At 43.2% G+C, this 15,778-nt stretch overlaps 1 protein-coding gene and 1 pseudogene across 1 annotated transcript in view; one reads left to right on the top strand and one right to left on the bottom strand.

The window, feature by feature from the left end:
- Positions 1-12,771, bottom strand: part of Bbox1 (gamma-butyrobetaine hydroxylase 1) — a 59,660-nt gene extending 46,889 nt beyond the window's left edge. The window contains exons 1-3 of the mRNA XM_004644124.2: positions 12,752-12,771; positions 9,099-9,352; positions 7,667-7,781 (exon numbers count right to left, since the gene is read on the bottom strand). Coding sequence (XP_004644181.1) covers positions 7,667-7,781; positions 9,099-9,317 — 334 coding nt within the window. The 5' untranslated portion in view covers positions 9,318-9,352; positions 12,752-12,771. The remainder of the gene's footprint in view (positions 1-7,666; positions 7,782-9,098; positions 9,353-12,751) is intronic.
- Positions 9,661-9,862, top strand: LOC111813499 (annotated as a pseudogene).
- Positions 12,772-15,778: the final 3,007 nt, after the last annotated feature.

Consider the following 15,778-nt stretch of genomic DNA (forward strand, 5'->3'; position numbering starts at 1 on the left):
TTACAGAGTCCTGATTTTGGTTGGGGAGTCCTCACCTCTTGTGTTGTGCTCTCTGGAACAAAGGGGTGGACTGTAGCTATGGTCTGAGGGTTGTGACTGGCTTAAGTTGACAGTAATGACTGGGAGGGATGAAGGAATTGAAGGGAGAAATGTTCACTCAGAACTCGAGAAGTATCTGAGTGGTAGGAGGCCCTGAGTGAAATCCTCTACACAGCAAAATGTAAAAACAGACAAATAAGCAGGGAAATGTTCCCAACTGCTCAAGGTATTTAGTCCTAGACTACTGGGAAATCTGACCAGATTTTCCCAATGACAAAAATTACAACTTCTTAAATTGCAACTTTCAATAATAAATATTACTGAAGGTGGTGATTAATATAAAATGCTTTAGTACCAATTCAGAGATTTAGGAAAAACTAGCATTCATTCAGATGCTGAATATTCATGAAAAGAGCAAAGAGATTTATAAAGATATGCAATTGGAGTATACTGAGATTGTCTCTTTTCATTCTCGTTCATTCAGTTGAAATTTTGTGCCTCACTGCTATACAAATGAATGTATAATTATTTAAAAAAATGCACGTGGAAGCTCAAATACAATCACATGAAAAAGAAAACACTTTATCTTTCTAGGGTTATTTTAAAGTCCTCAATTTTCACCCATGTGTGGAAGTGGTCATACACTAGGCTGCCATACTCCAGTTTTAAATTGGCAGAGAGTAGAGGATAGCGCCAGGGATCTCCCATCCTGGTGGTTAATAGGACTCCAGCTGGCCTCTCCAACTCTCCGGTCAGTCACGCTGTCTCTCAGACAATGACCTCTGGCCACCTGTGCTCACCTTGCCCCATCGCTCCCTGTCTGGCCCGTCCAACACATGCAGCGACACCCAGTGCCTTCTGCACCACAAATCTGCTGTCTGCAGGCTCTCTGTGTGGTCCCTGCAAAGTTAGGGTTGAGGGGGCACCCTGGGTGGAGAAGACTAGGACAGGAGGAAAAAGAAGTATAGGAGGTGGTCGCAGGCTTGGGAGCACTTGGGAGCTCGTATTTATTTGATGAAAACCCACGGATGCAACGCTGAACAGGTAACGTGCAGACTGAACAATGAAGGTGCTCATCTTCCTAAACCTGTAAAGGCCTTGCACCCATTCCTGCACATATCAGGGACTCCACTGGGGATCGGGCTGAACAGGACCCCCGCCTGGCTGTCCTTGCCTGATTCAAAGGTCGGTGGGGACTGAAACCATTTCCTAGCTTGGCCTTTTCCTTCTCATTTGTTGGATAAAAATTTAAACCTCGGCAGTGTTAAATTCACTGCAGTTTCCTAAGCCTGTCCCCCTGCCCTCTACATGGATGATTTTCTACATGCCGTTTTCTCTGTTGGGAATTTTCCTTATGTTCTGGCGGATGAATCTCAACCCAGCGGAAAAATTGTTCCCCGGTCTCTTCGGACTTGGGCTTCTGTCACATCATTAATCTGTAGTGCGTAGTCATAACGGGCTTAAAGTAAAGCATCACACGACCTCATTTTCAAGGCTCTTGCTTTCTACTAGACCTGACAAGCCCTCAGGGACAGAGCCCAGGCTTTAATTTTAGTCTCGGTACTTCCTGACAGAGTCAGCAACATGTTGGCCCCCACTGTCTGTGCTGCTGAATGGAAATTTAGGAAGGGAAGATGATTCTTCCCCTCTTGCACCCACAGCGGCTGCTTCATGACAGCCAGACCCTGCATTTTCCTGATACGCCCATCCCGTGGTCGATTGTCACATGTCGGGGGAAGAGTGCGACTCCAGATCGGAAATGTCCTTCCTCTAAGGAAGGAACAGGAGAGGAAACACTACTAATGGGACCCAAAAACCAAATTCTTTCACAAATGAAGCTGAGTTGGTTGAAATGCTTAGAGGTTTAGGGTCTGAAACTACGCACTGGCAGTGCGACAGGGGATTGAGTTCTACAGGCAAAAAGCCAGGGAGCCAGATTTCCAAACACGGTCCATTAATTTCTTCTTTTACACACCAACTGCACAGCTTGAGAATGTATTTGTGAAAATCCGATCTTGTTTTAAACCATTAAAATTTTTCCAGTGTCTGCAAAGCAGCCAGCACTCCTTGTGTTGTTCATGATTGCAGCCTGGCATCATGAGCAGCTTTTTTCCACTACTTAACCGAGTCTAGTATCCTTTCCATCCCGCTACTGCCTGACAGTACTGAGAAGTGTAAGCTATAAAACAGCACTCCTCCAGAAATATTAATGGAAGGGACTGGCCTTATCCTTTTACAGAGCTTAAAAACCTAAGCTGTAATAATAAAACTTTGGCTTTACTTTCTGAAACAATCTAAGGAAGAACTGGAAGGAAATGAAACTAAAATTTGACAAGATTACCAAATTAGGGCAGAGTTTAGGAAAAAAATATTTTCAGTACCAGAAGAAAGCTAAAGGAAATAGAAAGTAATGCATTTGAGATCATGCTATCGGATCCACGCAGTTGCTCTGAAGTTAGATGAGTGAAGATCCCTGAAAAATCAGTAAGGCATTCATTGGAGGAAGCCAGAAAAGCTGTTTTCCCAGGATGCTCATCTATGCTCGCCTCTAAAGGGCTGGGTTAAGGGGAAAATGGACCCTGACTGGCTTAGATACAAAGCACTTAAATAAAACCTTGTCAACTGTGAGAATGATGAGACTCAAGAAGCAGAAGAACTTCTTTCTCAAGGAGACTACTCTATGCTCAAAAACGAGGGGACACTACTCTACTTTAGAACTGAAATTCTAAACAAAAAGGGCAAGCTGTCAAGTTAATTAGTGAGTAGCACCTCTACGGCCTGTAACAGTTAGAAATCCAGCATTTAAAGCCTTGGAGCCATGGAGATCAGCAAACATGTTGGAGAATTTTGGCTTGAAAAGAGGAAGGTGGATTTCACATTTCACACTTGACTTAGAGTTCCCACTGCTGGTGTTGGAGAATTCAACACTATGAGCAGTTGCTCAAGGGTAATGAATGGCCCAATATCATCTTGTTAACAGCGGAAATGAAAGCGCCTTGCCTGGTTATTGTGTGTGTAGAAGTTAAGTTTCCTGTGAATACATAAAAAGTCACATGCTAAAGTTGGCCTTTGACTCACATAATGTCATGTAATAAATCTTCAAGAGAAAGTGAAGCATGCACTTTTCCTACCCTTACCAGTGCCGCTGCTTGATTTCTTTTATGGTGTTTTTCTATTTTAAAAAATTGATTTGATTTTCATATTTTGCCTAAGCTTCAAAAGCAATGTCTTCTTGCTTGTGTAGAGGAATGCTATTCATTTTGGGTGTTGAGTTTTGTACTGGATGATATAGTGTGTCAACTTGAAAAGTTTTGAAATGTAATTGACTCAGCAGAGAGTCAGGATCCTTAGTTATAAACATCCTCATTCTGTACAAGAGGAGGTCATGGTCATGGACATTGTGTGAGTTCTGTACCCACAACCACAGAGTAGTTTGTTTATAGTATAAGGAGGGGAGAGAGGCTAGCTAGAAGTCACAGCTGCTGCCCTTCACTTTGCTCTTGTCTGTTTTCTGCTGCCATGACCTGCTATTCTACCTGGGAGCTGGCTAAGTATAGACTGAAACTTCCACAAACTATGAGCTAAATAAACCTTTATGTCCTTAATTTTGGATGTCAGTATTTTGTCGCAGCAACAAGTAAAAAGTAATGAGACAGAATTTGGTACCAGAGAAGTGGGATAATTTCTGTGACTACCTGACCATATTGTTCAAGAGCTTTTGGGAATGGCTTATGGGAAGAGACAGGAAAGATTTGTAGATGTTGCCTACTAGAGAAGAGCTGGAATGCCTTTGGCTCTTCTTTATGGGACATGCTGGTCAGAACTCAGAAGACCAGAATGCTGTTAGAAATCCTGCCTGTAAAGACCAGAATGAGGAGGTTTCTGCTGGGAAAAAGAACTGTAACTGGTTGTTGGACTCCAGATGATTTGTGTTATGGCTTGGCAGAAAGTTTGTATTTTCTCCTGCCAGGGACTTTGTTTGAGACTAAGATTAAGTGAAGTGGATTAGTTAATCTGACGAAGAAAATCCCAAGGCACTTGAATTTGGGGTAGTGGCATGGCTATTGTTAGGGGCTTTTAGTCAGATATATGTTGAGAGTCAAGAGCAAAGAGCCCAGCAGGATGATTTACAATGTGAGTTTGGCCAGAAAGGAAGCTCTGGGAAGGCTGTGGACTGCAAAGATAGAGCTGAGATCTCCATTTCCCAGGAGGAACAGGAGAGTAGAAAAGATGTCCTGAGGGCATCACAGTAGGCGGCAGGCTTGTGTCCTTTGCAGCCTCAGAATTGCAAGGGTGAGGGACTTTGCTTTGAGGAGAAAGACCCAGAGCCCCATTTTACAGAATGGAAGTGGCAGCCACACCAGGTTCCAGAATGGTGCCGGCAGATAATTTGTTCCTTGAAATCATGTTCGGAGTGCTCATCAATCCAGGCACTCAACCCTACAGTCAAGAGAGAAGAAAGCCTGGATGCTGCTCCTGCTGGCAGCAGGCCTTGGTATCATCCATGTGGTGGTGGCTTTAGACACATTCAGAATGCAGGAGTTCTGAGGTTAAGAAAGCTTTCACCTGGATTTTGGAAGACCTGGGAAGCCAGCAGTGTGCCCAAGAGGGCAGTGTGTAAAGCTGTGAGTGAGAAACCTATTCAATGGAAACCCCAGAAGTTTGAAAAAGCCAGGGTCCAGTATTGTCTGAGAAAATCTGCAAGGAGGGAGCAAAGCCTGCCCTAGAGAAAAGCCATGGGAGCTACCAGAAGTGCTATGGGGTGGATCCATGTAAGGTTTCTGGAGCTCACAACTCATTACAGATTGCTTCAAATGCCCAGACTAAAGTGCCTGCTTAGGCAGAGTGCAGAAGCCAGGGTTCAATCTCTGGGTGCCGTGCCAGCCCTGCCCCTGGGGTATGCTGAGACAGTGATTGAGACTGGGTGTGGTGGTGCACACGTGTAATTCCAGCACTTGGGAAGTTGAAAACAGAAGAATCACTACAAGTCTGATCTATATATTGAGACCCTGTAGACTATGTACTTAAACAAATAAACAAAAGATTGTTTCAGAAGTTTCACTACATGACTTAATCTTTGCTCTTGTGGGTTTTGGACTTGTTTTGGTCCCTTCTGTGTGTACCTTTTGGAATGGTGATGTTTATTTTGTGCCACTCAATGTTAGAAGTGTTTAACTTTTCATTTGTTCAGGGGCTCACAGTTAAGAGTTTGCCTTAGATTTTGGAAGAGACTTGGGACTTAGACTTTTCAGCAATGCTAAAACTGTTAGGACTTCAGCAACTCTTAGGGATGGACTAAAATGCCTTTTGCATAAAGCGGTGTGCATGTGTCTTTGGGATGTGGTGCCCAGGGGAAAATGTCATTGTTCTAACGTAATACAATGTACAAGTTGTAAAATATTAATGACCATGTTTATGTACCTGGAAACTAGTTTAAGGAAATGTCTGATTGCCAGATTGCCAAGGGGTGGATTGTATTGGTTGATACATTGTGTCAACTTGAGAAGTTTAAAATTTAATTAAGTTACTCAGCAAGGAGCCAGGAGTTTTAGTTGTAAACATCCTCATCCTGTGCAAGAGGAAAGCGTGGACATTGTGTGAGTTCTACAGCCCCAGCCCCAGGTAGCTTGTTTATGATGTAAAGGCTAGAAGCACAGCTGCTGCCCTTCACTATGCTCTTGGCTGTTTTCTGCTGCCATGACCTGCTGCCCTCTTCCATGTGCCACTCTGTCTGGGAGCCAGCGGAGTATAGATTGAAACCTCCACAAACTGTGAGCTAGATAAACCTTTCCTTCCTTCATTTTGGGTCTTGGGTATTTTGTCCCAGAAACAAAGCATTCAAATAAAACCATGTCAATTGTCAGAATGATGAGACTCAACAAATAGAATTTCTTTCTCAGTGACACTAGTCTATGCCCACAGAAGAGGGGACACTACTCTACTTTAGGACTGAAAACAGTGGAAAAAGAGGAAGCTGTCAAGTTAATTAGTGAATAGCACCTCTATCTCCTATAACAGCTAGAAATCCAGCATTTAAAGCCTTGGAGCCATGGAGATCAGCATACAAGTTGGAGAATTTTGGCTTGAAAAAAGGAAGGTGGATTTCACATTTCACACTTGACTTAGAGTTCCCACTGCTGGTGTTAGAGAATTCAACACTATGAGCAGTTGCTCAATGGTAATGAATGGCCCAGTATCGTCTTGTTAACAGCGGAAATGAAAGCGCCTTGCCTTGTTAGTGTGTGTGTGTGTGTGTGTGTGTGTGTGTGTATGTGTGTGTGTAGAAGTTAAGTTTCCTGTGAATACACAAAAAGTCACATGCTAAAATTGGCCTCTGACTCACATAATGTCATGTAATAAGTCTTCAAGAGAAAGTGAAGCATACACTTTTCCTACCCTCACCAGTGCCTCTGTTTGATCTCTCTTATAGTATTTTTCCATTAAAAAATTGATTTGATTTTTATATTTTGTCTAAATTTCAAAAGCAATGTTTTCTTGCTTAAGTAGAGGAATGCTATTGATTTTGCAGGCTGACTTTGTAACCTGCTATGCTGCTGAATGTGTTTATTAATTCTAGGAGGTTTTTGGTGAAGTTTTTTTGGGTCTTCCGTATAGAGTATAGTGTCATCTGCAAATAATGAGCTCAACTTCTTCCTTTCCAATCTTAATGCTTTATTTTTCTGTCTTGTCTCAGGGCTCCTGCTGGTGTTTCCAGGAGTATATTGAGTAGGAGTGGTGATAATAGACATTGTGTATCATCCTAATGTCTTATCTACTTTTTTATACTCTGCTTAAGAAAATTTTACAAATGAAAAGGAAAAAAAGGACAAGGAAAGGAGCAATGTCTTCCTTTCCCTCTCACTCTGTTCTCTGTTGCTTTTCTAACAGTTTTCTGGTCACAGGTTGTCACTGAGACCCCCCCCCCCACCTAAACCACTTCCAGACAAAAGTGCTTGTATATGCACAGGTGTGTTCCTGCAGGCACAGGTAGGAAGAATCGCTGGGCTTTCTGGGTCAGGGATGAGGGCCGCCAGTGCCCTCTGCGGTGTCCTAGTTCTGCAGAACTCTCAGACCTTTGCCCTGTTCATCCTTTCATGGATTCTGTGGTGACCAAGTTCTACCTGTGGCCACCAGTTCAGGAAATCCTGCTTTGTTGATTTACATTAATCTGGTTGAGACTAAACTGTTTAGGCAGGGTAAGTGTGCTTTGGGCTTAGCCTGCTTCTCTGCAGGGCATACTTTTTTCAGAGCATCTGTGGTGCACCAGGTTGACATTTCGATGACAAAGGTGCGTGCCAGCTGCTGTGGTCCTGCCTCACTGGAACGTGAAGCTGCTCCATACGCCTTTTCAGTTCTGCCCAGACCATCCATGCTGGGAATCTTTAATGTCTCCGTGAATGACAGCACGCTCTTACCCAAATCACAGGGATGTGTGGCTTTTGTGCTGAGCACAGTTCTCACTACGAGAGCCATGCAAAGGGGGAGGTAGAAGTATTAAGTGCCCTGATTTGACCATTAAACAAATTACCTGCCTGTATCCCATAATTGTGAACAATTAATTATATATGTTATAAAATAGCCTTATCATGAGGGGTTTACACCATGTTGAAGGCCATGGTGACATTACCTGGCAAAAACAGCTCTCCTTGCAGCTTGGCTCTGGCCTGTCGGGAAAAGCATCTCTTCTTCAGCCAGTCAGCCTCGAATTCGCTGTAGTGCTCGTGCGGCCACGTTATGTACACCTTGGAACACAAAACGTAGAGTTCACCCACCGGCGAAGTTCCCATCTGCGTGCTCCCCGTCCCCACCAGTGCTGTTTCTGGGCGTTTTCTAAGGTAACTAGGGATGCAGTTGTGCCCACTTCTCTTTTGCTTTCCTCCCAAGCCAAGTGGCACAGGCTGCTAAACTAGAACTGCGAAAAAGAATTGGGCTGAGCCTGAAGTTCCTGTCCTGTCCTCTGAACCAGTGGCCCCCAAACTTCCTGTGATGACTGAAGTTAGATGTCAGTTGAGATTCCTGCCAAGAGTATGGGTGTCCGGACGATCATGACAAGGAGAACATATAATAATGACAATGATCCTGAGTCACAATGAAAGTAATGGCATCGGCCCACCAAGTAGCTCAGCGGATTAAAGCGCCTGCGTCGGCAGACGCAGGGGCCGGGGGTTTGATCCCCGGGGCTGCCTTGCTGGCCCTGCCCCTGGGGCACGCTGAGGTAGTGATTGAGACTGGGCATGGTGGTGCGTGCCTGTAATCCCAGCCCTTGGGGGCTGTATACAGGCAGATCACTACGAGTCGAATCCACACAGTGAGACCCTATCCTGTATACCCTGTCCTAAATACACACACAAAAAAGTAGTGGCATCGTTCTGAGAGGTTACATGTAATAAGCAGCAGAAGCAGGGCTCTAGGGGGAAGGCAGCCCTGTGGGCAGCGAGACAGAGGCATAAGGTCCTTGGAGATGAGGGGCACGTGGGGTGCAGGGCGACCTTTCTGGTTATGTTTATCTCCTGATAAGAAGTCAGGTGAGCTTGGAAGAGGCAGCCAGGATGGTGGGCACATCTGGCTAGGTTCCCAGAACTGTGCTTTCAGGATAAACCTCAGACATCTGCCCACTGATCTGATTAAATATTAATCTGCACTATTTATTGTGTGGTCACTGCATCCCAGCAATGTTGATCAGCTCTATCATAAACATTTCTCCCGTCTCATCTTGTGGAGTTCCAATCCCTCTGAGCACACTTGGCCAGTATTCCTATTTTACAGATGGATAAATGCTGTTTTTGTTGTAGAAATGGTTGGATTTTGTTTTAAGGTTGCCCCTGCCTAAAGAGGCGATGAGCAGCACTGTAGAGTGTGTTAGATTTTATTAAAAATGTGGCAGCAGTATTGATAGCAGACACTTGCACTTAGTGAGCCTGATTAGTTTGCGCAGCGCACCACGCAGGCGGCTGTCCAGATGGCTACGTGCACGATCACGGGAAGAGACTGCTGTTTAAATCATGATAGGTCAGTAACTTTATTTAAGGACAGGGAGAGATCATTTGGGGGAAAATTACCTTTTTCCTGTCAAACGTCAAGCCTTTAATATTGATGTTCACATCAAGGGCTTCCAGGAGAAGCTTCCGGGCTTTCGCGGAATCCAGGTAGCAGTCAGAGCACTGGCAGTTGTCCCTGAGCCACACGGCCGGGTACAGGGACTCTCCTCCATCGTCCCAGACGACCTGCATCACATGAGCCCTGTCCAGGGTTTCGGCCTTCTGGATGATGCAGTCCATGGGTCTGCTCCTCAGAGGCGAGTTCCGCCAGCTCCCTGTGGGGACAAAGCCTTGTTATAAGGACAGGCGCATCCCAGCTTGACCTCTAGGAGCACAGGTGGCTCTGGTGGACTCTGGCCTCCGGTGTTTGTTTAGCAGTTTGAGCTGCAGTTTGGTTATCAACGCTGAGACCTTTGTTCTGCTGAGAGCGTTTTCCCTGTTGTCAACAGAAACACTGTTACTGAAAGTCTGTAAGAAATATACCCAGGCAGGATCCACATGAAAAGAATGCTTGGGTATTCTCAGAAATTTTAGCAAAGAGCTCAGAACCCATGACTTGTGTGCTTTTGTAATTGTGTTCATTATCGCTTCTTGGCCTTTTGGCTAAGATCAAGTGTATAATTGTGTTTATACAAAGGCTCCATAAATAGGGAAGTGTGACAACCATAACTCTCCTATTTTAATTGGTGCCATTTGCCTATGGCTTTTGAAATGGAAATGGTTCCATGGTACTAAGCTAGCAGATGAATGGAAGAGGAGTGTGATCTATTTATTTTGAGGCCTCTGTAACTCATGGCATGGTGCTACTTCTGCTGTATCATTTACTTTTTTATTTCCACAGTACACATTTTATTAATGAAATATATAAAGATCTAGTTTCTGCAAGGAGCTTGTTTTGTTTGTTTTCTGAGATTCTTCTGCCCTAATACCCATCAGCTGAGTGTGAACGTGCTTTGATATTTTTTAATTTTACCCTGAGTTTCTTTTGTGGGGAAGAGGGGAAACTATGGCATGAACTCAGGGCCTTCACACTAAGTTATACCCTGATCCTTCTATATTGTTTATTCCTGAAACAGGGTCTACGAAGTTGCTAAATTACCCAGGCAGGGGTCAAACTCATGTTCCTCTTGCCTTGGCTTCTCAGAGTGCAGGAGTTACAGTTGTGCCCCACCTAGCACTGCAGCAGGCATCTGGAGCTTCCCTGACAAGGAAGAAAAAATTTCTCATGCTTTTCTTGAACTTGTAGGAAGACTATACAACACTAGAATCCCTTTCAAGATACCTTACACAACATTAAAGTCAATGAACTTGACGATAATCGTTCTATGCATGCTTCCCTAAATCACTGCCTTGGATGGGCTCGCCAGGTGGAGCAATCGTGACAGGAAGGATTTCTTTTTCTCTCTAACTTCAACTTCTCTAGAAGTCACTAAGGACAAAATGGGAGAAATATATCTCACGGGGGTGATGTGAATTCCTGTTTGGGATCTTTCATCCTAACACTACATACATGACAAGGGAAAACTACATACATGACAAGAGAAAACTACTAGTTAACAGTTATTAAAATATACTTTCATCAAAACCTCAGTATTTAGCTGATGAACTTGAGTGAGGAGTTGGAGGGAAGACCCCTTCCTCCTCCTGTGATGGGTAGGACATGTGGTTTTCGGGGTGGGAGCAGGCGTAGGTTGGCAATTTTCTTATACTGTATACAGGGACAAAAAGAAGTGTGATAAACTTTTATCTGTGTCAAGCTTTGCCAAATGTTTTCATCTGGTAGCACATCTTTTAGGGCTTGTAACATACACACAGTTTTTGCTTCATGTTCCTGTCTTATTTTCGAATTCTGTAAGGCTGTCACAGCTCTCTTCAGATTATGGAATGTGCAAAGCCAGTCTGGGGGCCACATCTGGCCCAGAAGTAGTAGTTTCCTGTCCTTGATGTGGTTGTCCAATCCATGCTTTCACTATACTAAGTCACACACTTGAAGAAAGCAGGAAAGAGTTCTCCTTTTTTCCTCATTCAAAAGTTAATCTTAGTGTGAAATATGATAAACGTATCCTTTGTGCATGTTTCACTGTATGATACACACGACCATTCAGTTCTGACCTTAAGGGAAAATGAGATGGTTTACAAGGTTAAAAACAGGCTAGGGAAACCCTGTTTTGATATTGGCATGAGAGTCTTGGGACACCTCCTTAGAGAAAGTGACCACTGGAGAAACTGTTGTAGAGTCTCTGCTCAACACTCCTTCTCCAGTAACGTAACGTGCTTCTTCAGAGCATGCAGCCCATGGATACAGTAATGTCTCACTTCATAAGGGCAATGAACCCTAGTGACATTTCTTCTCCAGAATCACAGAACAAACTGAGTTTGTGGTTCAGAATCCGAGGCACTTGTGTACGTACATGTTGCCATCTCCCCTGCAGCTGAGGTCAGAATGTGATGCAGCAACACAGGAAATATGTGTGGAAGTTACTGGGCAGAGAAATTTTAAGAGAGGGTAGATTTAGCTGTCAGTCCTGTTTCCCTTACTCCTCCCACTGACTCCTTCCAGGAAGGTGGATGTGGCGCTGACAGTGGAGCTGTCATTTTGCAATCACAAAGCAAAACGAAATCTAAAATCTGAAAGGAGTGAGGGTTCTGTGTGGCTCTACAAAGTCACATGACCAGAAATGGATGATCATATCTAGACTTCTACAATGAGAAAATAAACTCCTTACTTATTTAAAACCTAAATTTGACAGATCTGTACCAAAAGAATTGTTCTTCCAGTCTAATAGAGAAATGCAGCCTGGAATGCAATTGTTTGCATAGGCACTCAGACAGGGATGAAGGTATGTTTAGGAGGAGCACAGCCTTGCCACATTCTCTTTCTAGCTTCTATCCACTTCAGAATACTGTATCTTAGCCAACTACAAGACTCCAACAGTAAGTGCACCTATGTACAGGGCCTCTAGCCCACGGAGATGCTCTGCACGGGGTGAATGAAGCCAGTGTGTAAAGAGTTAAAGAGGCATTTACCTCTTCACATGCATCAATGACAAGACAAGCACACCAGGATTGTGAACAATAAAGAGATACCATCACAGTAAGGCACCAGCTATTGACTGCAAATGAATGGAGATGTACAAACTAACTGCAGCAGAACTGAACTCAATTACATTCCAGGCAACTCCAAGAGAATGCACAGGTAGAGGTAAAGATTTCAGGGAAGTTATGAATACAATGAGAGATTCAGTGAAGAGATAGGAACCACACATAGAACTGAAGAGAAATTCCAGAGCTGAGGAACACGTAACTGTCCTGAACATTCCCATAGGCGGTTCCAAAAGCAGGCATGATCAAACCAAAGGAAGAGTCTGTGAACTTGGGGTGGCTCATTTGAAATAACAAGTCAGTGGAAGAAAAAGAATAAAGAGGAGAAGAGTGCAGAAATCCTATGTACCATATGGGTCTCTGCTGTGTTACAGTTGAAGCTGAAGGAAACGAAGGGAAAACTGGATTAATGTAGCTTCAGAGATCTCACTGAGATTAGTATCTCTCTATGTGAGCCCTGAGCCATGGAAAACTCCCACATTTATTTGGGCTAAAGACAGACTAAGGCATCTGCATAACTATTTTTGTGAACACAAACTTAGAGTTAGGTAGAGAGTTAAAGAGGCATTTACCTCTTCCAGGGCATCAGTGACAAGACAAGCACACCACTTCCTAACTCTAAGTTTACATAATGCTAGTGGAGAACATCCCAAGCAAGGGGTCAAAGAACAGACCGGGCACCAGCACGAAAAGCCATTGTCTGCCGCACTGAATCCCAGATTGCTGGAAATTACAAGAGCGACAGCAGCTCTCCTCGGGCTTTGTTCATTGCTCCTTGCTCCCTCGGATGTCAGCTTTCTGGCTCATATTGCTATATTTCCATAGATCTCCACTGAGAGAGCCACAACCAGCGTTACTGGAATTCAAAAGGAGAAGAGAAAGCTTCTCTAAAGACATAATGACAGAAAATAATGGAGAGGGAAACAAATGCTTAAATCTCTGGAGACCAAAAAAACCTTAGCTAAGTTAAACACAGGAGATCTGGCCTCAAAAACCTTATAACCAAACTGTGAAAGTTAAAAGCAGCATGAGAAGCCGCTCCTCACATATAAGGGAACCTCTGACCAGCTGCCGGTGGATTTCTCAGCAGCATTCTGATACCCTACAGTGCTATCTTTAGTGTGGAGTGAAACCGCAGCCAAGAATATTTTGTCTGAATAGTTGCTGCCCTTCAGAAATGAAGGAGAGATTAAAACTTTCCTAGATAAAGAAAAACCATATGAATTTAGTGTCATTTGATCTGCTTACAAGACATGCTAAAGAGAGCTCTCCAAGCTCAAGCTAAAGGACATCCAAAACATGAAAACATGTGAAAGTCATTGGGAATGTAACAATATAATCAAGCTCAAAATTCTCTGATATAACAGTGGTGGTGTGCAAATCCTCTAAGCTCTAGTGTAAGAGTTAAAAGACATAAATAATGAAAATTGCTACAATTATAATAACTTATTAGTAATATAAGTCAGTGTGAAGGTCCTAGGTCTAATCCATAACACTTGAAATAGACAGACAAATCACAAAATGTAGAGGCAGGAAAAACTAAAATGCAGATTTTTATATGTGGCTGGAATGAATTTAGTGGTTTGAAATAGATTGCAATAACTATGAGATGTTTTATGTGAACACTATGATAATCACTATTTATCCATGAAAATTTTTGTAGCAAATTTGCTGTAGAAGGACATAAAGACATGGCATGACAAAAAATGATCAAATCACAAAAGATTTTAGCAAGTGAAATATAAAACAGAAACAACAAAATGGAAAAAAGAAATCTTTGACCTAGAAGTAATTATTTCACATGAAAATCAATTAAAATCTTCCAATGAAAAGTCTGAGTTGAGGGCTGGGGAGATAGCTCAGTAGAATAAGCGCTTGCCTACAATCACAGGTCCTGAGTTCAACCCCCCTGCCCCCACAAAAATGAATTAGTTTAGTGAGTGAAAAAGAAGATTCAAGCTAGAAGAACCTCATTTAGCTTTAAGACCACACATTGGCTGAAAGTAAAGGAAGATAAAGTAAAAAAAAAGTTATGCAAACAGTAACCCAAGGAGAGCAGGGGTGAATGTGTGTATCAGACAAAGAGATTTGCAGCTAAAAACTATCACAGGGAACAGGACAGTGAAGTTCATTATGTACTGAGGCGTTAAATTCATGAAGAGCACTAGCCATGGTAGCCACGTGCGGATTTACACGTGTACACATATAGGTTCTGTATGAGGCTGAATGACTGAAACCCGGAGAATAGAAAGCCCATAGAGAATAATATGGAGTGTGGAAACCGACTAAAAATTTCTAGCCTAGAATCTAATGTCCCTGTTGGTGAAGTCTATCAATCATTTATTTATTTTTAAATTTTTAAAAATTATTTATTTATGTATTTGGTACAGGGTCTTGTTACAGAGCTCAGACCCAGTGATCCTCCTGCCTCAGCCTCTCCAGCACTGGGATTACAGGCGGGCGCCACCGCACCGGGTTTTGTGTGCCCCGTGTTCCTGGAGCTGCCTGGCATGTGGACTGGAGAGCGAATGGGGTCCTTGCGCTTGCCAGCCAGGCGCTTAGACTGCCGAGCTATCTCCCCAGCTCCGTCTATCAAACATCTAAACAAGAATGAGAACATTTTCCTCTTAAACCCTTTGAAAAAAATTTAAGAAGATGGAATACTTCCAAACTCAACTTGAGGTTAGAACCTGAGTCTCACTAGGACAATAAAGGAACGCACATATGCAGAGTGACATCTCTGGTACACATAGGTGTGCAAATCCCAGTGAAATGCTAGAAATATGAATGCAGAACGTATTGAAAGGATTATGTGCCTTCATCAAGGGAGGCCTGTTCCTGCGGTGCAGGGATTACACGTAAATGTGATCAACTGCACTAGCAGGAAGGAGGAGTCATCCTAATCACAACACACGCAGAAGAAAGCACCTGGCCAGAGTCGACGCCCTTTCACTGTAACACTTCTTACATCAGCACGGGCATAAATAGAATGCACTTCAACACAAAGAAGGCCATTGCATTGGTCAGACTTTTAGCTACAACTTAACCTGTGGTTCCTTTGGACAAAATGTCCAAATTTCAGCTCCAAAGTCTCACCATTAATCTGGCTAAAAACTACTAATGATATTCATGAACAATAGTCTTCACTGAAATGTCCTTTGCCAGATCATTTGTAGCCCTTAACTTAATGATGAAATTTCAAGACATGGAAAAATGTCAGCAAGTCTTAATAGACTGACTGAGTAATTGCCAAAGTGCAACATGCGCGGATTGTAGTCCTATTCCCAACAAAGTCCCCATTCCCAGTGGAAGCCCATGAGCTGGAGTCTTACTGCTGGCCTTCCTGCCAGGATTCTGGATTTCTGAGAATTGCCTATTAGTCTCTGCTTATCATATTCTAGGGCTTCTTCAGCCTTCATGACAAAACATTTTCAGTGGCAAACTGGTTCCAAAGGCTGGTTCATGGACTTGAAGAATGAACATTGTTAAAATATTGGCAGAGAAAAAGTTATCTATGCCTGTAATGGAATTTCTCATGAGTCTAATGACACTTTTCAAAGAAACAAACCAACAAACCTCTGAAATTTGTTTAGAACCAA

The sequence above is a fragment of the Octodon degus genome, unplaced genomic scaffold (genome assembly GCF_000260255.1).
Source record: "Octodon degus isolate 3935 unplaced genomic scaffold, OctDeg1.0 scaffold00193, whole genome shotgun sequence".
Lineage (NCBI taxonomy): Eukaryota > Metazoa > Chordata > Mammalia > Rodentia > Octodontidae > Octodon > Octodon degus.